This window comes from Myotis myotis, unplaced genomic scaffold, assembly GCF_014108235.1.
Source record: "Myotis myotis isolate mMyoMyo1 unplaced genomic scaffold, mMyoMyo1.p scaffold_m19_p_3, whole genome shotgun sequence".
In the NCBI taxonomy this organism is placed as follows: domain Eukaryota; kingdom Metazoa; phylum Chordata; class Mammalia; order Chiroptera; family Vespertilionidae; genus Myotis; species Myotis myotis.
This window is the reverse complement of record NW_023416335.1, coordinates 125,052,164-125,079,102: the sequence shown is the minus strand read 5'-3', so window position 1 is coordinate 125,079,102 and position 26,939 is coordinate 125,052,164. Positions and strand designations below refer to the sequence as shown.

Here is a 26,939-nt window from a genome sequence, read left to right as displayed (position 1 = left end):
CAGCCAGGATCCATCCAAGAGGCAAAAACCACACAATAATTTGAACAAGAAAAATTTAACATAATGAATTATTAACTAGCAAAAAGTTAACTGTGGTTAACTACTAAAGGGTAAATGAGGTCTCTAAGCAATATGGAAATAGCCATTGCAAGAAGCTGCTTTTTTTCTAGAGCTGAGGGAGAGTAAAGGATGGAAGCGAAGCTCTAAGAGCTTGCAAGAGGCCCCTCCCCACCACAAGACCTCCTTGGAAATGAATTGACTGCCTCATTAATTTGTAGCCTGCTGGTGGCCAGTAATCTTGCCAGAGGGTATAGGGCAGTGGTTCTCAACCTCCCTAAAGCCGTGACCCTTTAATACAGTTTCTCATGTTGTGGTGACCCCCAACCATAAAATTATTTTCGTTGCTACTTCATAACTGTAATTTTGCTACTGTTATGAGTCGTAATGTAAATATCTGATATGCAGGATGTATTTAGGTAACCCCTGTGAAAGGGTCGTTCGACCCCCAAAGGGGTCTCGACCCACAGGTTGAGAACCGCTGGTATAGCAGCCTACCTGGTTGAGAAACTTGGTGGGGAATGTAGGTGGACCTGAGCTGATCCTCAGAAAGCTTACTGCTGAGGGGCAGAGATATTCCCCGGAGAATGAGCACCATGGAGTTTTCCAGATGCTGCTGGCTGTGACTGTCCCCTTTAGAGGGCATAACACACCCCAAACCAGAATGAAAAGCCCCTCCCTCTGCTATGACCTTGCAATGCCCCTCTATTGAGGAAACTAACACTGAACCATCTGGCAAAAGAGAAATGTTTATAGAGTCTAGTCTAGCCCCAGTATCACCAAGTAGAAGAAGTGTGTGAACTTAGAGCTAAGAAGTAATGCATTGCTAATTGGAGTACCTCATCTGTAAAATAGTGATAGTGCATAATTCCCAAAGTAGTTCTGGGAACCTCATTCATTCATTCATTCATTCATTCAGCCAACTTTTATTGATTATCTACTATTTCTGGGTATTCTGCTATGGCTCTGAGATTATGGTTGTCATTGTCTATTGCTTGTTTCTGCAACTAGACTATAATCTCCTCTAAGGCAGAGACGTTTTATCTCTGTACCTGCAGAATCTGTTTAGCATAGTGCTACATACATGTTAGTCTTCACATGTTTATTAAAGGAATGAAGGAATGACTATAAAGATAATATAAATACAGTCATACCCTCAATGAGTTTAAATTGTACTTGGGGAAAGGTAGAGGTAAATACAATACAATACAATACAATACAATACAATACAATACAATACAATACAATACAATATAATACGGTATTCTAGTTATCCTTTGTTGCATAACAAGCTACTCCAAAACTTAGTGGCTTTAAATAACAATCATTTATTTTAGTCATGAATGTGCAGTTTGGGCAGGGCTCAGAAAAGACAGCTCATTTCTGTTCTACCTGGTGTCAGTTGAGGTGGCTTACCTAACTGGAGCCATAGGATCCATTTCCTAGATAGGTCACTCACGTTTGTGGTAAATTGGTGCTGCTTGTTGGTTGCTCTCCACCTGGGCCTTTCTGCTTGTGGCTGGGGTTTCCTCAAAGTATGAGGTTGAGTTTCAAGAGGCAGGAAGTGGAGGCTGCCAGTTCCTTAAGGTCTGGGCCCAGACAATGGCATACTGCTAACTTTTGCTGTATTCTTTTGGTTAAGCTGTCTCAAGGTCCAGATTCAAAGGGAGGAAATAGAGTTCTCACATTTCCTTGGGAGGTGTGTCAAATCATTTTGGGGCCTTATAGCACTTATCAGATGTAGTGATTTAAAAAATATGATTTTTTATCATAAATGGGGAATTTGCTGTCATATACAAGAATGATGTAAATTAATGACAAATGTTTATTATTAGTTTAATAGAAAATGTTTTTTAAAAAGTGACATAGCTCTATTTTTCTGAATGTAAAAGCAACACATATTTATTGTTTTTTAAAAAGGCTCTAGAAAGGTATCAAGAAAACGGAAATCTCTCATAATTTTATTGCCCCCAGATAATCATGTTTTAAAATAAATGAATAGTGAAATGCAATATTTGGGTTTTTACCATAGGAAATTTCGTTTTTGAATTCTCTCTTTTCCAACTCCACTCATTTTCAGAAAGTTATTATTTACTTGATACTAACACTTAAAGATTGAATTTCTTATGTGATGTCAAAGACTAAAATTTAGATTATGTGTATGTGTGATACATACATATATATATATATATATATATATGTATATATCTAGTATATATATATATATATATATATATATATACACACACTAGAGGCCCGGTGCACAAAAATTTGTGCACTCGGGGGAAGGGGGGGTCCCTCAGCACGGCCTGTGCCCTCTCACAGTTTGGGACCCCTCGGGAGATAACGACCTGCTGGCTTAGGCCTGCTCCCGGGTGGCAGAGGGCAGGCCCAATCCCTAGGTGCAGCCCCTGGTCGGGCTCAGAGCAGGGCCGATTGGGGAGTTGGGGCGCCGCCCCCGTCATGCACAGAGCAGGGCAGATCGGGAGGTTGTGATGTCACCCTCAGTCACACTCAGGGTAGGGCTGATTGGGGGGTTGGGGCACCGCCCCCTGTCACACTCAAGGCAGGGTCGATGGAGAGGTTGCGGTGCCACCCCCTGTCACGCACAGAGCAGGGCCAATCAGGGGGTTGGGGCGCTGCCCCCTGTCACGCACAGAGCAGGGCCCATCAGGGGGGTTGGGGCTCCGTACCCTGTCATGCACAGAGCAGGCCGATCAGGGGGTTGAGGAGCTCCCCCCTGTCACGCACAGAGCAGGGCCCATCAGGGGGTTGAGGAGCTCCCCCCGTCACTCACAGAGTAGGGCCGATAGGGGAGTTGGGGCGCCGCCACTGTCACACTCAGGGCAGGGCCGATGGGGAGGTTATGGCTCTACCCCGTCACAGAGCAGGACCCGTGGGGTGTGTGTGTGTGTGGGGGGGGGTTGGGGTGCTATACCCTGTCACACACAGAGCCGCAGGGCAATCAGGGGGTTGGGAGCTCCCCCTATCAGGCACAGAGCAGGGCCGATCAGGGGGTTGGGGCACCTTCCCCTGTCAGGAACAGAGCAGGGTCAATAGAGAGGTTGTGGCCCCGCCCCCTGTCACACACAGAGCCACAGGGCGATCAGGGGCTTTGGGCGCTGCCCCCTGTCACGCTGATCCCGGTGCCGGGAGGCCTTGCGGCTCTGCTCATCCCGGTGCTAGGAGGCATATTACCCTTTTACTATATAGGATAGAGGCCTGGTGCATGGGTGGGGGCTGGCTGGTTTGCGCTGAAGGGTATCCTGGATCATGGTGGGGGTCCCCACTGGGGTGCCTGGCCAGCCTGGGTGAGGGGATGATGGCTGTTTGCAGCTGGTCACACACCCTTCAGGGTGGGGGTCCCCACTGGGGTGCCTGGCCAGTCTGGGTGAGGGGCTGAGGGCTGTTTTCAGGCTGGGACTGAAGCTCCCAACTGCTCCTTTTTTTCTTTTTTTTTTTTTTTATTCTGGGCCAGCTTTAGCTCTGAGGCTCCAGCTCTTAGGCATCCGCTGCTGAAAGTAGGTATCTGGTTTGTTTGGGTTCTATAATCGAAACTCTGTATCAACTCCAGCTCTGAGATCCCAGAGGCTGAAAGCTGGTTTCTGGGGTTTTGTTTAGCTTCTATATTCGTTACAATGTTTCTTCAACTGCAAGCTCAGAGGCCGGCAAGGCAGTCAGGGAATGTTGGAGTCCTCCGTCACTGAAGCAAGCAAGCCTCATGTTAGTTACAAGCTGCCTGGCTGCCGGCCGCCATCTTGGCTGGCAGTTAATTTGCATATCTTGCTGATTAGCCAATGGGAAGGGTAGCAGTCGTATACCAATTACCATGTTTCTCTTTTATTATAGAGGATATATATATATATATATATATATATATATATATGTATGAATAGTCATACCCTCAATGAGTTTAAATTGTTCTTGGGGAAAGGTAGAGGTAAATAAATACAATACAATACAATACAATACATTTTTATAAATATAGTCCATTTAGAAGGATATAAATTTATTTTAAAAAGGCACAGGTAGAGGTGTAATCATCTACAGTCTAACTGCTTAGGAAAAATAATAAAGAGAAAAGATTCAGAGTCATATATATACATTTTTTTTTTCTCCAGAGAGTAAAACTTCCTGAATCATCTTGAAATAGTCTTTTCAAATTATTACCAAGGCTAGTTGCTATTTCCAAGACTAGTTGCTATTTCAGTTTGCAGCGGCTGGGGTGGGGAGCGCTGGACTTAAATGACCTTCTCCAAATGACTCTTAAGGAACTATGAGGAATATTTTTCACTCAGCTGTTTTTTTTTCTTTTCTGTTTATCTTTCTATGAGTTTTCTATGAGTATTCTATTTCATAGTGTTTCACTAGATATTACATAACCTGATTTTTTTCAATGTCTCCTATTTAAATGCTTTTAAATATTACGACTCTGAATCTTTTCTCTTTATTATTTTTCCTAAGCAGTTAGACTGTAGATGATTAAGCCTCTACCTGTGCCATTTTAAAATAAATTTATATCCTTCCAAATGGACTATATTTGTAAAACTGTAAGTGTTCTGGATAGTAGATTAGATTTCCCCCTCCCCCCTTGCAATTAGAAAGGCATTTCTAATGACCCTTTCACTTACTCAGAGTATATTTCAAAGGAACTGTTAAAACCTTTGGTGGAATAATCATATCCCATCCTCCTCACTTCTTGTTACCAGGGTAGCTACCATAAACCATGATAGGAAGTAGGAGGAGGTGACAGATAAGTCATTGGAAAGAGCACAGTACCTGAAACTCCAAAACTTTGCTTCCTGCAAGCATTTATTTAATATTTACTATGGGCCAGTTAAACAGGGCAGAACTTAATAAGGTATGATCCCTACCTTCAAAGGTGCTCCAAATAAATGAGATGATACATGTGAAGTGCTTACAACAGAGTAAGGCATCTATTCAACATTCACTGAATGTTAGTTGTCCTTATTATCATTTGATATGACTGAAGAGTGTGACACAAAGAGGTATGTGAAAGGAACAGTGATGGCTCCACTTGGCCTGTGGGAAGACAGTATGGGTAAGGCTTTAAAGAGAATGTCTATATCTTTTGTTGAGTGTTGAAGGGTAGGTAGGAGTTCACTAGGAAGGCAGAAGGGGAAGGGCATTCTAAGAGGTAACAGAAGGTGCCAAGGCATGGAGGTGCTGGGAGCACGGTGGGGTGGGATGACAGCAGCTGAGGCTGGGGGATCCAGCCCAGGACTGCTCATGTGGGCCATGTAAAGGTCCAACAGGAAATGGAGCACAACTAATGAATTTTGAGAAAGGGAGTGACATGAACAGACTTGCATTTAGAAAGCTCACTATAGTGACATATGGATGGGAAGCTGGCAAAAATGAGGCAAGGAACCCAGTTAGGAAGCTGTTGGAGTGATTCAGATGAAACATGGTGACAACAAGGCACTGACATTGAGTATAGAGAAAAGGGGAGTGGGACTGAGAAAGATTTTGGAGGAAGAATTAGTATATGAGTGCTCAATGGGGGATTTGGGCCCATAGGGTCAAAATTGGTTCTGGGGAAGTGGTGTTAAAAAATCTTAGCTATTACAATTGTTTGTGGCCTTCCAAAGGGCTACAGAAAATAAACATATATGTTATAGTTTTAAAATTTAATGAGAGGTATGCAATTAGGGGCAAAAATGTCCAAAAAGTCTTTTTAGGGAGACAGTATTGAAAATAAGGGTGAAAAGCATTGGGTTAAAAGTACTCATCACCTGACCGAGCTCTCGGCTGAGGGATAAGGAGGATTCCAGGCTGATGCCCTGATTTCTGGTTTAGACAGCTATTCAAATTCACCAAACAGGATACACAGGGCGAAAGGTTAGTGCATAGGTTATGCTGTTTATGAATTTAAGCTAATAATGACTCACATTAATTGAGCACTTATTTGATGACAGGCCCTTTAAATGCTTGACATTTATCAATAGTGTGAAATAGATATTATTTTTGTTTCCATTTTTTCAGATGAGAAAGCTGAGATCTAGCCTAGAGCCACAGCATTTGCTTCAATGAAAATGCTCTGTAAGTCTTTGGAGATATGAGTGTAGACTAAGGTAGAAGTTCTGCTTCTACTTTTATCTTCTCAGGTGCATTATTTTGGGTTTGTTTTCTTTCTTTAAATTTTAACTTCTTCATTTATAAAACAAAGCTGCCTCTTGCTCATCTCCAAGAGTAGTTATTAAGTTTAAATGAGAGGATATGTGAGTGAATCTTTTAATACATAATGTGCTGTGTAAATGTAGGTAGTATTTTTAGCATTAGCTGCTACCCCCTATTAGCGGTTCTCAACCTGTGGGTCGTGAACAATGAAAATAGATCCTGCATATCAGATATTTACATTACGATTCATAACAGTAGCAAAATTACAGTTATGAAGTAGCAACGAAAATAATTTTATGGTTGGGGGTCACCACAACATGAGGAACTGTATTAAAGGGTCGCGGCATTAGGAAGGTTGAGAACCACTGCCCTAGGTAGTCAATAAATGCCATTTTTCTCCCCTGCCTCTCCCCTCTGTATTCAAATAGCTCCCAGAGGATTGGAAGGACAGCATGAAAGCCTCCCCATTATGCCCACCATTTTTGTTGCAACTATTTGTCTGTCTTCTGACTCTTCCCCTCTCTTCAATCTCAGAAGATGACTGGCAATTTTTATTTCCTTGGGTTTTCATGAATGCCCTCCCATCTAAACACAGTGATTTACTTCTCAAGCTGTGGTCATTTGACATCTGCCCCTTATAGCTGTTTTTGCAGAAGTCATCAGTGACCTTTGTTTATATCCATGGACTTTTTCAGATTGCCACTCTCTCTTGCATTCTTGGTGTTGCCTCCTTCCTTGGTCATGTTTTCCTCTTGTCTCTCCATCTACTATTTCTCTCATCCGCTAACCTTTTAAATACTTGTATTCTCCCAGGTTGGGTTAAATCCTTCTTATCCTCTCACTGTCACCATTCTCCTTGGGCAAAGCCCATCTGCACCCATGGCTTGGTGACCACCTCATTGCTATCTGCCTCTAAATCTCTATCTTCAGCCCAACTAGATACCTTCACTCTGGTCCTCTGTACCTTAACTCAGCATGGCCAAAATAAAACACCTCATCTCTCAGATCCAACCTCCTCTTTCTCAATTTATTTTCTCCAGCTCAAGTAATATATTCCCCTACTCAAATAGTCAGAAGAAATATTTCCCCCCTAAAGTCAAGTGTTTTTTGTTTTAAATAATGTAGCCCAGATATTGCCTCTTTCTTGAAGCTTTGCATGGCCCCCTAATGGCTGGCTGAAAAACTCCTCTGTTTCCAAAGCACCAAAAGCATATATCTGTTTATAGCACATCCATATTATGGTAGAATTTTGTCCTTCAGCAGACTATGAGTTTGTTTAGGGCAAGAACTTAATTTTTTATCCTTATATATTTAGAACCTAGCATATTGCCAGATACCTAGTGGGGCCAATAAATGTTAGTTGAATGAATGAATACGTGGTGACCTTATTTGCTCTCCTCACCTTTCTCTTAATCTCCAAGCACCTTAACTATTTATATTAGTTTGTTAGGTTACTGTAATAAAATATAATAAAATAAATAAGACTAGGTGGCTTAAACCACAGCAATTTATTTTCTTACAGTTATGGAGGTTGGAAATTCAAGATCAAAGTGTCATTATGTTTGGTTTCTTCTGAGGCCTCCTTGGCTTGCAGATAGCCACCTTCCTTCTGTTTTTTCACCTGGCCATCCCTCTGCATGTGAGTATCTCTGGTGTCTCTTCATGTGTCCTAATCTCCTTTTATGAGGACACCAATCAGATTGGGTGAGGGCTACCCTCATGGCCTCATTTTAACTTATTTACTGCTTTAAAGACCCCCATCTCCAAATACATTCACATTCCAAGGTGGGGTAGGGTTTCAGCATAGGAATTTTGGGGAGGCACAATTCAGCCCATTACACTGTTATCATTAATTTTTAAAAATTTTATCTTATTTTTCAGTTTTTCCTGGATAGCCAGCAGTTAATAACTCCTTAGTTCTTAACTTTCCATGAAAGTGATTTTTTTTTTGGCATTTCTTACTGTTTGCTATTTAGTGTTTGTTGAACTCCAGCCATTAGTCATTCATACTTAAAAATTTGTTCTGGTCTCTGTTTAAGGCAATTTCTAACCTGTCTGTCTGGTTATTAATTCATTTTGTCAGCATTATTAGTAGCTGTTATAATAATGAAATTTCACATGGGAAGGTGTTTCTTGCCTTTCTTATTGCTGAATATTCTAGTTGTGGAAGTACAGGTTAGTTATAGGAGTGGGTACAGCAAACTGAACCTTAGAAACCCAGCTCTGTCCAGGGCCAAATCATTTTAAAGAGGAGATTAAATTCTAAGACTAAAGATTGGCCCCATTTGAGCTGATATTTTCAGGAACATTGCACAAAACAAAATAAAAATCACCCTCTCCAGCATGCACTTACGCCAACAGACTTCTAACTCCAGAACTGTACTTTGCTAAGAGAATAATTTTGTGCACATAGTAGCCTTGATTCTTAGATTCTGGGCTTCCCCAAAAATCTGCGTTTTTGGTTTATTTTACATCCAGTCCCCTGAACTATTGCCCCATTCACTTCCCACAAATGCCTTAGAGACTTGCCCCCCCCCCCCTTTTTTTTTACTGCTACCCCCATCCCCAACTTTCATCTCTTTTTGCTTGGGTTTCTCCTTTCTCAGGCTCTACTTTTCTTAATATCTCATGGACATTCCTTATTCCTTTTTTTAATTTACCTTCTTCTTTCTTCTTTCTTCTACAATAGCCTTCTCTTTTCAGAAACAAATGGAACGATTTCTAAGTTATTTTGATTATTTTTCTCGCCACCTTGCCATCTTGCTTTTCGTGTAAAGCAGAGGTCAATTCCTTATGGGTGGAATCCAGTCCAATACCTGTTTTTATAGGGCCTGTGAGTTAAAAATGTTTTATTTTTCATTTTTAAAGGGTTGAAACAAAAACAAAATGAAAGAAGAATATTTCATGATGTGAAAATTATATGAAATTCAGATTTCAGTGCCTATAAATAAAGTTTTATTGGAATACAGTTGTACTTATTTGTTTACATGTTTTCTATGGCTGCTTTCACACTATAGCAGCAGAGTTGAGACCTTGTGTCCTACAGAACCTAAAAAATATTTACTGTGTGGCCTTTTACAGAGAAAGTCTGGCCACTCAAGAGTGAGAAAGGCTGGAAAACAGCTTTGCCTGACAGGGCTCAGCTTTGTTTACCTTTCTCTTCTTGGTGCTTAACAGCGTGCTAGATTAAACCTAATGCTGAGTTCTAAAATTGTTTTGAGAGTCAAAACTGGAGAAGCCTTTCTTCAGGGCAGACTTTTCCTGTGAAAGAATGTTATTATCTTTTCCATTTCTTTTGAATTGAATTTTGCCAGAAGAGGTTTATCATATCAGGGCCATCGAACCTTTTCTTTCATTTCTAATATTGTGCATAAGAGAGAAAGATTAGGTAAACCAAACAGACGAATTTCCTTTGTACTCGGCATACTCACAGGAGGATTTAATTACAGTTTCCTTAAAAATCTTTTAAGTATTGGGGCAATGAGATTATGTTAGCATTTGAGTACTAACCACAAAAAAAGTTAAGCAAGGTTTGTAGTCATGAGCATTTGCTTTTTGTTCCCATCCATTAGATATTTTGTGTATTTTTATGCCTGCCCCCCACCCTCCAGCCAATCTTGTCTTTGTTTTTTTTATCTTCTTTGAAGGAAATAATTTGTCATTGAAACACAAACCTGACAGGTAATGCCAAGCAAGGGTAAGAATTTCTTCCCATTCCCCAAGATAGCCATTGTGCTCTTTCTCTCTGTTATTCAGAGTGTGGCTATATTGGGTTTCTTAATTCCCTCAGGCATTTGTTAATAATACCTTTTGAGTTTTCACCAAGTGCTGTGGCCTTTAAAAGGCATCAAAAGGATTACATCAGAAATAGAAGGTAGAGCCCTTGTCTTTCAAGGAGTTTGTAATCTAAATGGCAGGAGAGGGTGGCATGCATGTGAATTTCTGAACATTTAACAGCAGGCTATAAGAATTATCAGTGAATGGAGTTCCACCAGAGCATGCAGCATGAGGTTTGATAATAGGAAGGTGGGTAAAGTAGAGCATGCTCCTAGGGTGACTGAGTTTTTGAGGCAGGCAATCCTTGATTACTAGGGAAGAGGTTAGTCCAGACAGAGCAGATGCTGAGTACTTCCTCCTAGATATCTTCCCAGGATGCCATGCTAGAATGTTAAACCTATTATGGAAAATGGAATGAGTTTTTTCTCCTAAATTCAGACCTCTTTTTGTCTTCAGTATTCTCATCAATGTCATTTTGTTTCCTGAATTATGCACCTGTCTTTTACAAATTCAGTTCTTGAATGAGTGAGTTTTATGAGGGGAAGGACAACAAATAGATTGTTTAGATCAAATGAATTCTTGTGTGTGTGTGTGGGGGGGGGGGGGTAAGAGAGAGGAAATGAGTTGATAGATGATCTTGATGTCTAGGCATTGGATTTGGGCTTGATAGTTAGGGGAAGGAGTCTTGGGTGTTAGGAAACTGGCCTAGGGAGAAAGAAAAATACCACTCTAACTCCCACCTTCCAGGGCTGACTTCATTAACTGCCCCACCAGATTTCTCCAGATTTTTGTTGAGATAGAGACTTTCATTCCACTTCTTATCTTAACTAAGCAAAGCCATCCTGAATTGGCTTCAGGTTGGTGCTGCTGGTAGGCCTGATAGTGATAGGCATTGGGGAAAACTGAGAATCTTATATCTTAGGTGATATTTGACTGTGTCTCTGCATGGCATGAAGATGTTCGACTCTGCAGTTTCCCTTGTGAGAGGGAAGTATCTCAGCCTTTTCAGGGTCTTCCTGCCTCCAGACTTCTTAGTGCCTTGTTTACATTGTCCTTGTTATGCCCAGATTTCAGGATCCCCAAAAGACCATCAGGGAGCCAAGTCGATGCAAAAGCAAAAGAGCCTTTATTCGAGCTAGCTTGAGCTCCCCGTCCACCACACTCGCCGACACAGCGGCAGGAGGGGGGGGGGGGAGAGAGAGAGAGAGAGAGAGAGAGAGAGAGCGCTCTGTGGGGAAAGGGGTTTTATAGGGGGGTTGGAGTAAGGGGAGGAGAGAGGACTGTGGGCCCTGCCGATTGGCCAGGCGCAAGTCGGGGTCTTGTTACACAGGATGTGGTTGTGTCTATGGTGCGCACTTCCCTTGATTATCATTGGTTAGTTTAAAGAAATCCTAGGTGTGGCTAGCAGAGGCTTGGGCTTCCAGGAAGAAGCTCCTTTCTGAGCACATGGCTAATGGCTGCTGCCCAAAAATGGAGGATCCAGGGCAAGATGGGGGGCATAGCCCTCGCCCTTTCATCCTGATGTTAGCAGCAATGTTGGACCTTGGTGTAGCAACCTCAGTTCTTGAGTTTAGCAAAGAAAGAATTCAGACCTAAGAACTCTAGCACAAGAGGAAGTTTATTTAGCATGACATTCAAAGAGAAAATTCAAGGGAGCTGCTCAGAGAGCTGCTTTGGTTTTCTAGAAAGAAAGTCATAGAGGCAGAAGAAATGAGCCAGTTGGGCTGGGTGGACTCAAGAAACAAGGAATAGAGGCTTAAGAAGGGTTCTTAGAGCTTGGGAGAAAGAAAGCAAAGATATACGCCTGAAGAAGGAAGGTGTGGGTGTGCACTGGGTCCTTTGTCTTAAGGGTTTTTGTATGTTTTCTAAAGGGGGGAATTTTAGGGGAGGTCTACAGGGAGGATCTCAATAGAATATTCATCAGTTTTCCAAGTGTGTCCTTTAATATGCTGATTCATCAAAATGGGTCAGGGTGGTGGTCTCTGCTGATTGGTCAGTGCTAGGATCATTGGTCATTGCATCTGGTCCTGATTCCATCCATTGCCTTGCTTCATTTTGTCTTGTTGATTTTCTAGGCCTGGAGCTAAAATACAACTGAGGCCTAGATGTTATCTCTAGTATGACCAAATCTCTGTTTCTGTGGTCAATAGACCTGAGGCTTTGTTCCTAAGATTATTTGATGCTGATCAGAACCTCATTGTCCTTAGGGCTCAATGCTTAAGGGAGTGGTCCTGCAAGGGAGAAGGAGGCAGGTGATTCAGGGTGCTAGATGAGGCCAGTTTGAATTAGCTGCCTATCTCAGTTTCCCCATTCCACTTGCCAAGGAATTTTCCTGGCTTCTTACTATTCTTACTGTCTTACCACCACCCAGAATCTGTATCTCTCTTTTCTTCTCTACACTCTAAAAAAACAAAGAAGCAAACTCCAAATCCCACAACACTTTTATGCAGAACTTAGCTGATTAAAATAACTTTTGTTCATGATTTTGTTGGGTTAGGAATTCGGGAAAGGTTGAACTGGGTGGTTTGTCTGATCCACAGCTGAGGCAGTTGGGGCTAGATGATCTGCTTCTAAGATTGCTTCTTCACTCTTAATGTCTGATACCTGGGCTGAGATGGCTGACAGTTGGTGCTGGCTCTTGGGAAGATGCTCAGCTGGGCCTGCTGGTCTGAGCATCGACAGGTGATCTCTCCATGTGTGCTTTTGTTACTCACAGCATGGCAACTGGGTATCTAGAGGGACAATTCCCAAAAAGGTGTGGATAGAAACCTTAAGGCTCAAGGCTTCTTATGATATAGCTTCATAAGTTCCAGAACCCCATTTCTCAAATAACTTATTATGATTAACTCAGACTCAGAGGAGGGGAATTATTCTCCACATTTCACTGGGAGAAACAGCAAAGAATTTGAGGCCATCTTTATTGACTGACAGTGGGATAATATCAAGATAACATTTATTTCATAGCAATTTATGTCTCTCCTGAGGTTCAAGAGGCTTAAAGTACAGATACTAATATTTAGGTTCATGTAAGGGGACCCCATTCCAAGTGGTACAACCTTCATTTAAGCAAAAACTCTGATGTAATTCATCCCAGTCATTTAAAGAATGAAAACTCTAAAAGTACATGAGTGAAATCTCAAAATATCAAGAAAGATGTCAGTCCTCTGATGTCAGTCCTCTGAAGTCATTGTGCAAACTAATTTGTCAAAAGAGTTCTAAGGGATCAGATCTTACAGCTGGAAAGGACTCAAAGGGATTGTATCACCATTATCACCTTACAAAAGATTTATCGAGCCGAACCGGTTTGGCTCAGTGGACAGAGCGTCAGCCTGCAGACTCAAGAGTCCCAGGTTCGATTCCGGTCAAGGGCATGTACCTTGGTTGCGGGCACATCCCCAGTGGGGGGCGTGCAGGAGGCAGCTAATCGATGTTTCTCTCTCATCGATGTTTCTAGCTCTCTATCCCTCTCCCTTCTTCTCTGTAAAAAATCAATAAAATATATTTAAAAAAAAAAGATTTATCGAGCACCAGAACCTGGGAATGCAAAAGATAGTAAGACAGAATTCTTGCCCTATATCTTGAGACATAGTTGAGGAAATAGGACTGATGCATAAAAGATGAATATAAATCCATGTAATGGAATGTAGACTGAGTGGCAAATAAAAATATAGGTGATATGTGTATAAGAAGTGATCAGTAGAAGCTATTGGGGCTGGGTCGGGACTGGGAAAGGGTATAAGGAGATGGGTTTTTCATTATACTTAAAACATAAAATCCAAGTTATAGGCCATTACCTCTGTGACCTGGGTCCCTGCTTCATCTCCTTTTCTACCTCCTTTACCTCACTTGTAGGTTTCCTTCTTTGAATATGCAGGTGTTTCAAGACCTTTGCACTAGTTTCTTCCTCTGCCTGGAATGCTCTTCCCCAGATATTCCCATGGTTAGCTTTCTCATTTCAATAGATCGCTGGTCAAATATGCCTTCCTCAAGCCTTTTCTGACCACCCACCCTATCTACTTGCTACCTCTCCTTACTATTTATCTTCATGAAGGAAGGACTGTTATCTGCCTTATTCATCATTGTATTTTTAGCACCTAGAACAATGTCTGGAAAATAGCTTGTACCCAATAAAAGATAGTTGAATGAGTAAATGAGTGAATGAAGAACCCAGAAACAGGAGCAGGATTTCGCAAAGTGGAGAACAGATGATGTTCCTGGCTGCCTGCAAAGTAGAGTAAAAGAGAATCAAAATGTACATGATACATTTATAGATTATCTGTTTCAACACATGACATCAGGTTCTCATTTTACAACTTGGGCCCTTCAAACCACCCTCTTTCTTGCTCCATGTGATAAACATTATAATAGGGCTTACACAGGGGATGATTCATTCAGACCAGAATAGCTAGGACATGCCTGGTCTCAGTTGTAGGAAAACTTGCCATTTTTTGAAAAATACTCTGTACTATATTCCACTTTTTTGTCTTTGTTCTTGTTCATATTTCCATGTGGAATATTCTGCTTTTTGTCTTGAACTATTGAAATTCCACATGAATGATCCCTTTCCTCCATTGTACTTAATATTTACATGATTTGATTATCACATAAGCACATTCTTCTTCAATTGGAAGTATTTGTGTACATGTTTTTCTTTCCATTGAATATAAACTCTTAGAGGTCAGAGCTTGGGTCCAGTTTAGCTTTTATTTACCCATGTTAGCACATAAGAGAGTCTTACTAAAAATGTGTTAAACTTAATTGAAATGAGTAATCAGTACTTCAGCTTGTAATGTAAAATAAATACATATGCCTAGAAATCAGAAGAAGCAGTGCTAAATTCCTGAAGAAACTAAACAATAATGAAGTATCTTCATTAGGGTTTTTTTTCTGATTGGTTTGATCTGTTTAACATCTTCACATTGCATTCATGTTTACAAAGGGCCTGCAGAATCAACAATTCACACATTTTTAAGTTATCTATTGCTGCCCAGCCAGTTTGGCTCAGTAGTTGAGTATTGGCCTCTGAACCAGGAGGTCATGGTTGGATTCCCAATCAGGGCACATGCCTGGGTTGTGGGTTCGATCCTCAGGGGGAGCCTGCAGGAGGTAGCTAATCAATGATTCTCTCTCATCATTGATGTTTACAGCTCTCTTTCCCTCTCCCTTCCTCTCTGAAATTAATAAAAATATATTTTAAAAACTTATCTATTGCTGCATAGCATAATATCCCCCAAATTTAGTGGCTTAAAACAATAACAGCTTATTATTTCCCACAATTTTGTGGGTTGGCTAGGATCAAATGAATGGTTCTTCTTTTCCATGTGGTGTTGACTAGTATCACTAATATAGCAGATGCTTTGAGTTTTAGAGCTTGGCTGGGACTGGAATGTCCAAGAAAGCTTCACTCACATGTCTTATGTTAGCCATAGGCTGGGGCACCTTCATTCTCTTATGAAAATAAGAGAATTTTCTCCAGTATCTAGACTAGCCTCTTTATAGCATAGTGGCTCAGTTCCAAGTGTGTGAATATGGAAGATACCACTTCTCTCTAGATCTTGGACTGGCACAGCATAACTGCTACATTTTGTTGCTCAGAGGGAGTCACAAGACCAGGCCATATTCAAAGAAAGAAAAATGAACGCAACTTGATGGGATAGGTAGCAGGTAAGCAGATGGGAGGAATTAGTGGGCAGTGTTTGCAGATAGTCCACCTCAGAATGCTTAGATATTCATTAGAATAATTAATCTTTTCAGTGAGAAATAAAGCATTCTTTAAACAAACAAACACTCTACTGATTTCTGAGAGAGAGAGGGATAGAGAGATAGAAACATCAATGATGAGAGACTATCATTGATTGGCTGCCTCCAGCCCCTCCCTCCCTCTCTCCTGCCACCTGGGGTATGTGCCCTGACTGGGAATTGAACTGTGACCTTCTGGTTCATAGGTTGATACTCAGTCACTGAGCTACACCGGTCAGCAAAATAGAGCATTCTTTGATAACTTCCAGAACTTCAAGTATTATTTGAACCCATGGTTTTTAATTGTGAATTGTTTATAGAGAGAAATGCTGTGTACAATTTGGGTTTAATTGAGCAGCAGCTGAAGATGATCACTGACTGTGTTGCCCTTGTTTTCTGCTTTTCTTGCCTTTCAATTATTTGTATATGTTCCCCTTGTTTGATTGAAGGTTGGAATCAGAAGCCGAAGGATCTGAAGGGTGGTCCTGGACTCCTCTGGTTCTCAGTGTAACCTAGAGCAAGTGACTTCATCAGCAGGATCAGTAAGCAACAGGCCAAGAAGCAAAGGGAAACAAGCCTGTTGCTCTGGGCTGATGTTATACTGTTAACAGATGGCAGAGAGAAGCTAGAACTACTCAACTGCTGTTTGGCTTCCATTTTCTCTGTCCTGTTTTCTCTAATTTCTTTTTTTCCTCCTATATTTCCCCATAGCAGCTACAGGAATCTTTTAAAAATATAAATCAGTAGGGGATAACGTGGGGATAAGGACACATATGTAATATCTTAATCAATAAAAAATATATTTAAAAAAATATATAAATGATAAATCATTCATCAGCTTAAAATACTCCAATGGATTTTCACTGTACTTAAAATAAAATACAGACTCATCATTATCATAAATTGACTCCTGCTCTCACCTCTCCAACTTCATTTCCTACTGCTGTCTACTCCCTCTTTATGTTTCAGCCACATTTTATTTCTTTGTGTTCTTAGAGCCTCCCCCTTTCCCTCCTGCCATGCATCCTGCCTAGAATTTGAGTTCATCCCATCCAAAGGCCTTCACACTTGGCGTTTCCTCTCTCTGGAACAATCTACCCTGGATCTGTGTGTGTGGCTGGTGCTTCATTCAAGACCCAGCACATAGGATCTCAGAGAGACCTTTCTTGACCTCCCAGACTATAGTAGTACACCAGGAACTCTCACAATTTCTCTGTTTCTCAACTTTCTTATCTATACAATGTGGTTGATATGAAATATATTATATATATATTTCATAGAGTTATAATGAGGATTAAATTATCTAATATTTAGAAGGGTATCTGGCATATAATATGCTCTCAAATGTTAGCTGTATTACTATGTTTACTACCTGAAATTCTCCTGTTTTATTAGCTTGTTTGTTTTTCATTCATCATGAGAATAGCTCTTTGCAAGCAGGAACTGCCTTTGCTTGTCTTATCGTATGTCTTACCTGTATTTCCATTGTGTTCACATATACAGTAGATGCCCAACAAATACTTTTAAAATGAGTAAATAAAAGATAGGAATGGTTATAGTAAACAGAAAAAATTATTGGTGACATGAAATTAAAGCTTGTGAAAGTTGAATAGATTGTACAAGACTGTCTCGTAGTTGCTGAAAATGAGTTTAAGATTTTTGATCCAGAAGAACTCTATTCAAGAGCACTGAAAAAACTCAGAGATCATTTATTAAGTTTTATTTTACAAAATTTTGATAGTGGAAAAATGTTGGAATTGTGAAGGTAGGTAAATGCAGTCCTGATTTCCAATAGTGAGGAATATGGTTCAAAAAACCATAGACTGGGAGGGAACTTTATGCTACTTGTAGAAATAATTCTAGAATGGATTATTAGAAGGATGGTTTGTGAATATTTAGAACAGTGTTGTTTAGTGAGAAAGTGGCCTGGAAATATAAATATATATATAATTTAATTCGATGGCAGAATTGAGGTGAGAATAAAGACCTGATTCTGCTCCAGCAGTGTTTTCAAAGTGGGATCTTAGAGCCCCTCAAATTCTATATAAAATAGAATATTTTTTGGTATGTTTTTATTTTGAGGATAAGCTAAAAAACAAAAGCTGCTTTTAAAGACAGTTTCTCAGTTGGGGAACTTGACCTCTGGAAGTACAAAGGCATAGTCTCAGAGGTCCATGAAATGTAATTCCCCCTTGCAGTCCTTCAAAATAGGTCTGTGCAGTACTCTAGATTGAGAAACTTAGCACTGTAGTACTTTGCCAATTTATCTGATTAACTACCTATTATTCCTCTACAGAAAACAGCATATGTTCTTCCATCAGACCTGGACTATCCAATACAGTAGCTTCTACAACATGCAGCTGTTAAACAATGAAAATGTGACTACTACAAATTGTTATGCCCCGAGGTGGAAAAGGCATAGTGGAGTTCAATGACAGTAGCAAAAATGTAAAATCTCTCATTATTTATTTTATTTTGAGTGTTTGTTGAACTAATGTTTTTGACATATTAGAAAATATATTATTGAGGTTAATTTCCCCCTTTAAAAAATGTGGCAAGTATGCTACTAGAAAATTTAAAATTACATTTTTTGTCTGGCATTATTAGATGGTGCAGCATTACAATTTGTTGCCTCATTCATGAGGAAAGGTTGAAGGAATTGGTGAACATCACTGTGCAGATGAGGTGATATGACAACTGCTTTCAACCATTTGGATGGCTCACATTCATAAAAGAGATTCTATTCTCTTCTGTATTCCTCAGAAGGTAAAGGAGGACAAATATAAATGTCAAGTTAATATAAGAAAGACCTTTCTAAAAGTATTGTCCAAAGATAGTACGGGCTCTGTCTAGAACTGGTGAATTCCTCATCCTTATACATAATTCGAGCAGAGGCTAGACAGCTGCCTATTTAGGGTTAGAGAGTTCAGGTGTTCAAAATTTCATTCCTGAGATGAAAACAGACAAAGGGTTGATTTTATAGAATATGACATAAATGGATTCTGAAGTATACTTGACTTTTTATGTTCTTTTCCTCTAAACTTTCATATGAATACTAGAGGCCTGGTGCACGAAATTCATGCAGGGGGGTGGGGGTCCCTCAGCCTGGCCTGTACCCTCTCCAATCCAGAAACCCTCGGGGGATATCCGACTGCCAGTTTAGGCCTGATCCCTGCAGCCTGATCACCCCTAACTGCCCTCCCCTGCCAGCCTGGTCACCCCTAAACGCTTCTCCCTCAGCCCCCGCCACTGTGGCTTTGTCCGGAAGGACGTCTTGCCCTCCAGTCCCCCAATATCCATGTATTTTTGTATATGTGTGTATGTATGCATATTGTTTTTTGTTAATCCTCACCTGAGGACGTTTTTCATTGATTTTTAAATTAGAAGGGAAGGAGAGAAACGGAGAGGGAACCATGGCTGTGAGAAAGACACAACTGGTTGCCTCCTGCACATGCCCTGACTGGCTCCAGCCAAAACAGCACCTCCGACAGGGCCAACTGCTGGCAGCCCACTGGGGCTCAGGCGTTGAGTGTATGGTGATTTTGTTTCTGCTTCCACTTCTGGTAGAAGTCCCACTTGTAGGAGCTGCTGATGTAGCGACCACTTTCTGTCTTGATCTTCTTCTTGTCCTCCTGTCCTGACTGTCCCCCAAACTGCTTCTTCTTCTGGTCCCACTTGAGCTGCTACCACCTCTTGGTCAGGTTCTGGGCCTTGTCCCCCATCAGGTCCAGGAGAGTGCCAGCCACCTGCTGCTCAAAGGCGCCTCTGTCCTTACCAATGCTCAGGCCCCATTCACTGTCAAAGTCCTTGGGCCCATAGGGAACATAGAAATCCTGGACCAGCAGCAGGGCCTCCTCCTTCCACTTCTTGGCTCTCCGCTCAGGTCCTGGCTGCTGCTGTTTCCAGCCCACAGCCCCTGTGAAGATGTCCTCTACGCTCTCTCTCTCTCCTTTTCCTTCTCTGCCTTATCCTCCTCCTCCTCTTTTCCAAGCTTCCGCTCCTGCCTGGCCCTGCTGGAAGCTGGCGATGGCCTTGCAGTCCTTCTGCCACTTGGCCTCATTACCTAGCTGCTCAGATCCTGGCTGGAGGCATTGATCTCAAAGATGGTCGCCCACCAGCAGTATTGCTTGATGCTGTCCATCAGCCTCAGCCGCTAAAGCTTCTCCTCCTCGAAGCTCAAGCTGAAGAGGGGGTACAGGCCCAGCCCCGTGAGGTCCAGGTCCTTGGCCCATTTGATGGACTCTGGTGAGGGTGCAGGCCGCCAGCGCACATACTGCTGCTGGGCGTTGTCAGCCTTTGCAGCCCAAGCCCCACAGCTGCAGTGACGCCTCTAGGGTGTTCCACAGGTCCCCGTCGTCCACCATGTTCTGTGGCACCCGGCCCAGCATGCCGTCCACGCCTACCACATCTGAGGGCTCCTTGTAGGGGCGGGCGAAGGTGAGAGCAAGGCCCAGGAACAGGTGCAGGTTCAGCAGGTTGGGGACCTCATCTGGGGCCACCAAGGAGTAGGCTGTGCCACTTCGGCCAGCCTGGCCACACGACCCATGTGGTACAGGAAGAGCTTGCCCTCGGCTGGGCAGCTAAAGTTGAAGACATTGTCCGGAAGTGGGATGTCCAGGCCCTGGGCCACCAGGTCAGTCACAATGAGGTGGAGCACTTGCCCTGGGTGACCTTGGCCAGGTTGATATTGCGGGCTCTCTGGTCCAGGGCACTGTAGATGTGGTCACAGCTCACCCTGGGACCTGAGTGGCTTCACTCTGGCCTGGGACCTGGGCGGCTTTGCTCCGGCCCCGTCAGCAGGCACCCAGGACCAGCGGCTTCCCTCTGGCCCTGCTTTGTCCAGAAGGACGTCTGCCCTAATTAGCATATTACCCTTTTATTAGTATAGATTTTTTAGTTGAAGAGCTTTGTTTCATTCTTGGTTTCAGAAATATTCACTCTAAGCCTAGTGAATCTGGTGAGCAGTGTATCAGGAATGTGCTTGGCAACAAGTGGAAAAACAAAACAGAAAAACAAACTGTCAATGGCAAAATAAGTAGGGATTTATTTTAATCATATAACAAGCCTGGTGTCAACTGCATCTGGTATTGGTTTTTTGGCTCAAAGGCATCAGGGTAGGTGTCTCTTCTTTTCTCTTGGCTTTTCATTTTCTTGTGGTAACAAGATAGCTGCAGCTATCAACACAGTATCTGAAAGGCTGGAAGATAAGGGGAAAGAGGCTGTCACTTTTATCAGGAAAAGCAGTAATCATCCCAGAAATAGGACCAAGCACACCCCCTCTTTTGTTTCATTGGCCAGCACTGTCACATTGCAAGGGAGGCTGCAAAGGGAATGTTTGCTCTTTGGGTGTCTAGAATGCAGACAGTACAGAAGGAGGAGGTTGGAAATAGAGGTTGTGTTTTGGGCTCCTTAGCTCAAAGAACAGGGTCTGCCACAGGTAGTCTTAGGTGTGATTGAGGGCACTACTCCCAAGCCAAATTCAAGTGTTTTGGAGTTAAAAGAGAACATGATCCAGTCCCCTCTTTTTATTAAAAAATTTTTTTTTCATCAAGTGGTTTTAGCTTCTACTGATGATTATTGCCTAGGTTGAGTTTTGTTAAACAATACCTTCTTTTTAGAGATGAAAAAACTGAGGACCAGAGAAGTTCATGCCTTTGATTCTTATATAAATGACTTGTAGGGTAGGAATAAGACTTCTTACTTTGCTCCCTTTCAAATCTCTAATCTTCATTAGCAAGGAGAGCATATTCCTTCAAAATGATAAGACATGTAGGATATAATTGTTTCTAATCTTGCCTTTTTTTTACAATAGATTTAGACATTAGACATTGGTTTTACTACAAAGGAATTCTGAGTATATGAATGTAACATGTATTTTATTTTTGTTCATCTCTCCATTAGCATCTTATATTTCCCTATCAATGTTCCCTCTGACCCATTACTGGCAGTGTTCATCTGAGTTTCTGGTTGTCATCAGCTGTTGCACTTGCTCCTTAGGTATGCAGTTGCATGTCCTGTTTTGAAGAAGAAATTATTATTGATTAATTAAGAAAATAGAATCGAACAAGATGCCACTATTACTTTTTTTAAAAAAAATCCTAACCTCAGGATATTTTTCCATTGATTTTAGGGAGGGTGGAAGAGATAGGGAAAGACAGAGAGAAACACCAATGTGAGAGAAACACATTTATTGGTTGCCTCCTGCACGCACCCCGACCAGGGCCCAGGCTAGGGAGGAGCCTGCAACCAAGGTATGTGCTCTTGACCGGAATCCAACCTGGGATCCTTTGGTCCGCAGGCCAATGCTCTATTCACTGAGCCAAACCGGCTAGGGATACTACTGCCTTTAAAGACTCAAGGCGCCCCCCACCTCACTATACCTTGCCCCACAACTACCCTTGCACATCCCTTATGAACTACTTTGGGAAATGATGGTGGCAATGGTATGTTCAAAAGAGTATGAAAATGAAAGGTTGGAAATGCATAAGAAATTCAAATTTTTCTGAAGAGGAGAATTGACTTATGAAGTACTGTAATTAAAAATGAGGCTGGTGTGTTGTAACAGAAGGAATTTGATATGTTAAACAGCAAAGGTTGAGAAGCTGGGGACATGTTTTTCACTATTTAATGTGCAAAGAATTTGAATAGAGAACTAGCTGTGTGGAGGAGTGCCTCTGTCTTATCCATTGTTGGGCTTTATGTATACCTATTTCTCTTAACTCAAAAACCTCTCCCAATGAAGTAGGTATTTTCCTCATTTTGCAGAGGAGGAAGCTCAGAGAGATAAATATTTCCAACATCTCAAAGCGAAAGCATCATAGTGATGTTATTCAAACCCAGGGCTAACTCTAACACCTGTAATTCTTCTACAGAGTTCATCTGAATGTTTCTAAAGTTTGCAGCTCTAATTGTTTTTGTGGTTAATGTTCTTGAACTGGTAACAAGTAAAGAATTTAACTATTTAATGACTCTCAACTTTGTTTGGCTTATTTATTTGAGATCATGCATTTTTTTATTTGGGACAATAAATGTAATTTTATATTTAACTAGATATGTTTGATTTTTCTCAGGTCTTGCATTTTTTAATTGAGAACCGGGCTTTACTATTACTCTTTTTGGGAGGGGTGCATTTCTTATGAGGCAAAAATCTTATTCGGATAAATACACGCCATGACAATTGAAGTCTAAAGGACTACTTACTGCAAGTTGTTGTTTTTTTCTGCTGTGAACCTTATCATATCATGAATCATATCACCAGTAGCAACTTTGTGAATTGTGGCATTTGAGATTAAAATGATAAACAGGACGGTGTACTACATTACCCTAGTTACAGAAAGGAATAGAGGTGTTGCCAAAGACTTAGGAAGATCTGTTGTAACTGAAAGTAATCTTTGGCCATCTCAGTTTCACCATAACACGAAGCAGGAACCTTGGAATTGCTCTTCTTTAGATGCCATTCCTGGATAATCACCAACTTTACTCAGATTTTGAAAGGTCTTTTTATTTTGTGATTGCATCTTTCAGCAACAACTCTTATTATCCTATTATGCAATTTGTTTCATTTATGATGCTCAGGTGGGAAAACTTTTAGTGTGAGCAATTGAGGAGATCACTATGATTGAGCATTTTGTGGTGTTTTCACTTATTTTGCTATTGAGCAAGCTGGGTTCATGACAGGTGAATTCTTTCCAGATGTGCTGCTGACTAACTGGACAGATCCCTGGGGTCTCTTCAGGAGTAACACAAGTGACTGTGTATTCTCACCCCCTTCCTCCATGTGCAGCTTCCTGTGGTCACTCTGTGAAGGACTCTGTAGTTGTGCAATGATTCCACAGTTAATACTGAACTGAGAAGGAGTGGTAGGTAGTTCATCTAAGCAGGGAATCTCTGGGGTTTGCTAGGTCTTCTTATTTGGGTACCAGAACCTATCACTATCCAGGAGACACATCGAAGTTTTGCTTTGGTTTGCTTTGTTACCATTTTAGGCATGAAATGGAACCATTTCTCCCAAAAAGTAATGTCCCTCTATGGAAATAAGTGATAGCCCTTTATGGGATTTAAGGGATCTGGAGCCAGGCCCATTAGTAACTGAAGCTGCAATGACTCCACTTGACCTTGACGGCCTTTTCCTGAAGTTATTGAGGAGAGGCGGGTATGGGAAATGCAGCTCCTTGACCTACAGTACCCAGTCTTCAGCTCCAAGACAGGCAGCGTGGATTGCTAAACCAAGGGGAGAAGCCTTCAGATTGCAAGGATTTGCTTTGTTGTTCAGAAATGAAAGACAGCATAGCATATTCAGCTCTATTTTAAAGGCATTAATTAAGTCTGGAGGACTTAATATAGTTTCTAGATGTACCTACTCATTGCCAGGCATGTTCAAGGGTGAAATTGGGACCCACCTCAGGACTTTGGGTTCAGTTCTTGAGGAAATTTTTCCTGATACTACTCTATTCCTGGAGGAGGGCTTTTTTTGTTTTTCTCCTGAGTTCTCCTCTAATACAGAACTTACCTTGCTATATTATGCTTGCCTGTTTCCCTACTTATTTCCCTCCCCAGATTTTGAAAGTTTGAGGATAGGGATAGTGTCTTATCGCTATTTGAATATTCAGTGCTTGGTATATATGAGTTAAATAGATACTTGTTAAGTGAATGAAATAGTGATATTTAGCGGCTTTCTTCCAGATAGTACTCCATCCCTTCCAAGAAAAAAACTATACCAGTTAGCCACAGTTGGTAATCAGAACTAATGAAACATGGTAGTATAGACATGGGTGAAGTTGAAAAATAAAGGAGATTATAAAATATGTAGGAATTGGGTAGGACATATATGAAGATGACTTCCAAATTCACTGGAGGCACAAAAAAGAACACGAATAAATAGAGAAACATATCATGTTGACTGATGAGAAGTGTCAATATAGTAAATATACCAATATGACTTTCACCCACATTAATCTAAAATTTGATGCAGTTCAGACAAAAATTGCAATGGGATAAGTTGTTGTGTGGGATTTGATAAAATAATTCTAAAGTTCAGAAAGATATTGTTTGAGACTAGTGAAGAATGAAAAATGATGAGATTTAATATTTGATGATGTAAGATCATTATACATTATAAAATATAGTACATAAAAACAAAAGTACATATAAACGTAGAAAATAGAGGCCAATGTAACCTTGACAGGCATAAGAAAAAATTATAGAACTCATTAACACAGATGCAGAAGTTCTTAACAAAACACTAACAAGTTGAATCTAACAGAACAGAAAAAGGATAATACATTATACCAAATGGAATTTATACCAGAAATTCAAGATTGGTTTAGCATTCCAAAGTCAATGTCATTTATTATATTAACTAGAGGCCCGATGCACGAAATTTGTACAAGAGTAGGCTTTCCTTCCCCCGGCTGCCAGCACCAGCTTCCCTCTGGCACCCGGGACCCAGGCTTCCCTCTGACCACCAGCAGGCACCCGGAACCCGGGCTTTCCTCATAGCCCGGTTTCATCGGGAAGGCCATCTGGTCTAATTAGCACATTATGCTTTTATTATTATGGTTTGTATTAGCAGAATAAAAGAAATTAGAATGGCATAGCTATAATAGGAAGTCTAAAAGCAAGTTTGAGTATATATGGAAATCTAGTACAGATTCACAACTCCTTATATGAAATGTTTGGGGCCAGTCATGTTTCAGAATTTGGGTTTTTTAGAATATCTCATTGTCAAATTCATGGTTGTTTTCACAAAACATTAATAATGACACTAAGTTGAATAAATAAAGACTAAAAATGGCCTCAAAATTAGCTCAGGTCAGGCTTTGCTATTAAATTAATTTTGGTACCAAGCTTTAAAAAAACACAAACAAGATATTCTTTGTTTTCAGAGTTTTATGATTTCAGAATCTCAGGTAAGGAATTATAAACTTTTTTTTATATCAAGGTGAATCAATGATGAAAGGATTTCTGAAAGTGTTGGGATTACACAATAGCATGTAAGAGAGTAAAGATAAAGTAAAATCTTACTTATTAGCAAAATTATTTCTGATTAAAGAATAATAATTTGGTGTTAAAATATTAAAGAATCTATAAAAGTTATAGAGTAAATTATATTTCCAATCTTTATTTATAATGTTGTGGTAGTGAAGATCTTTGTAAGCATGATGTCAATGGCAGAAATTGAAGAGTTTTTTAAAAAAGAAAGTAAAGGGAAAGAGAATTAACTTCTATATAATAAATAACACCAAAAAATAAAGTTAAAAACTAATGCTAACATTGGGGAAATGTTGGCAACATATATAGCAGCCAAAGAATTATTGCCCCTCTATACTAATAAAAGGGTAATATGCTAATTAGACTGGATAGACAGAGGTCTTTGGGACATCATTCCAGACGTCCTTCCTGACAAAGCCTGGGCCTGGGCGAAGCCTCCCGGGGTCCTGGGTTCCTGCGGGCAGCCAGAGGGAGGGAAGCCTGGGTCCTGGTTACCTGGAGCCAGCTGGAGGAGGGAAGTCTGGGTCCTGGGTGCGGGGGCCAAGGCAGAGGTGGTTAGGGGTGATCAGGCAGGCAGGCAGGCAAGCGGTTAGGAGCCAGGAGCTAGCAGTCCTGGATTGTGAGAGGGTACAGGCCGGGCTGAAGGACACCCCTGCCCCCCACCCCGTGTACGAATTTTGTGCACCAGGGCTCTAGTAATTTATATTGAGCACTTACAGGTTAATAAACAAAAGATGAATTTTCCGGCACAAAATAGATCCCAGATATGAAAAGTCAGCTTGCAGGAGTAGAAGTACAAATGGCTGCCAATACTACCACAACTCTGATGACAATTATGACTACTATAACTAGCAGTTTGTGTGCCACACCCTGGGCTAAGAATTTACATTTACTGCTTAAGAAAATACTGAGACAGGTATAATTATCTGCAATGAGGAGAGTCCAATTTAGGGAGTCAGGGCAGGATGTTTGAGGTCACACATTTAGTAGGGTTTTTGTAACTTAGTACGACCTCCAAAGCTTTCACTCTTCAGTGGACACCGACTTACTACCTCTTTATATCAATATGCTTATGAAAAGAAAATGCAGATGAAAGCAGCCTGAAGTTACCGTTTGTTTTGTCTATCAGATTGGCAACAATTTGAAGAGAATACTCATCACTAGGGAAGGTCAGGGTGTGGAGAAGCCTGCACCCTCTTCCATTGCTGGTGGGAGTGTCAATTGGCATGATTTTT

At 41.1% G+C, this 26,939-nt stretch overlaps 1 protein-coding gene across 4 annotated transcripts in view; it reads left to right on the top strand.

Moving 5' to 3' along the window:
- The window catches only part of CRADD (CASP2 and RIPK1 domain containing adaptor with death domain), a 205,184-nt gene that overhangs the window by 12,775 nt on the left and 165,470 nt on the right, over positions 1–26,939 (top strand). The window contains exons 3-4 of one of the 4 annotated variants that reach the window (XM_036301591.1): positions 16,164–16,256; positions 18,011–18,126. The exons of 2 other annotated variants lie outside the window; for them this stretch is intronic. In XM_036301591.1, the coding sequence (XP_036157484.1) occupies positions 16,164–16,225 (62 nt within the window). In that variant the 3' untranslated portion in view covers positions 16,226–16,256; positions 18,011–18,126. Of the gene's footprint in view, positions 1–16,163; positions 16,478–18,010; positions 18,127–26,939 lie in introns of those variants that run through there. One more of the 4 variants, XM_036301589.1, reaches the window with a different exon arrangement.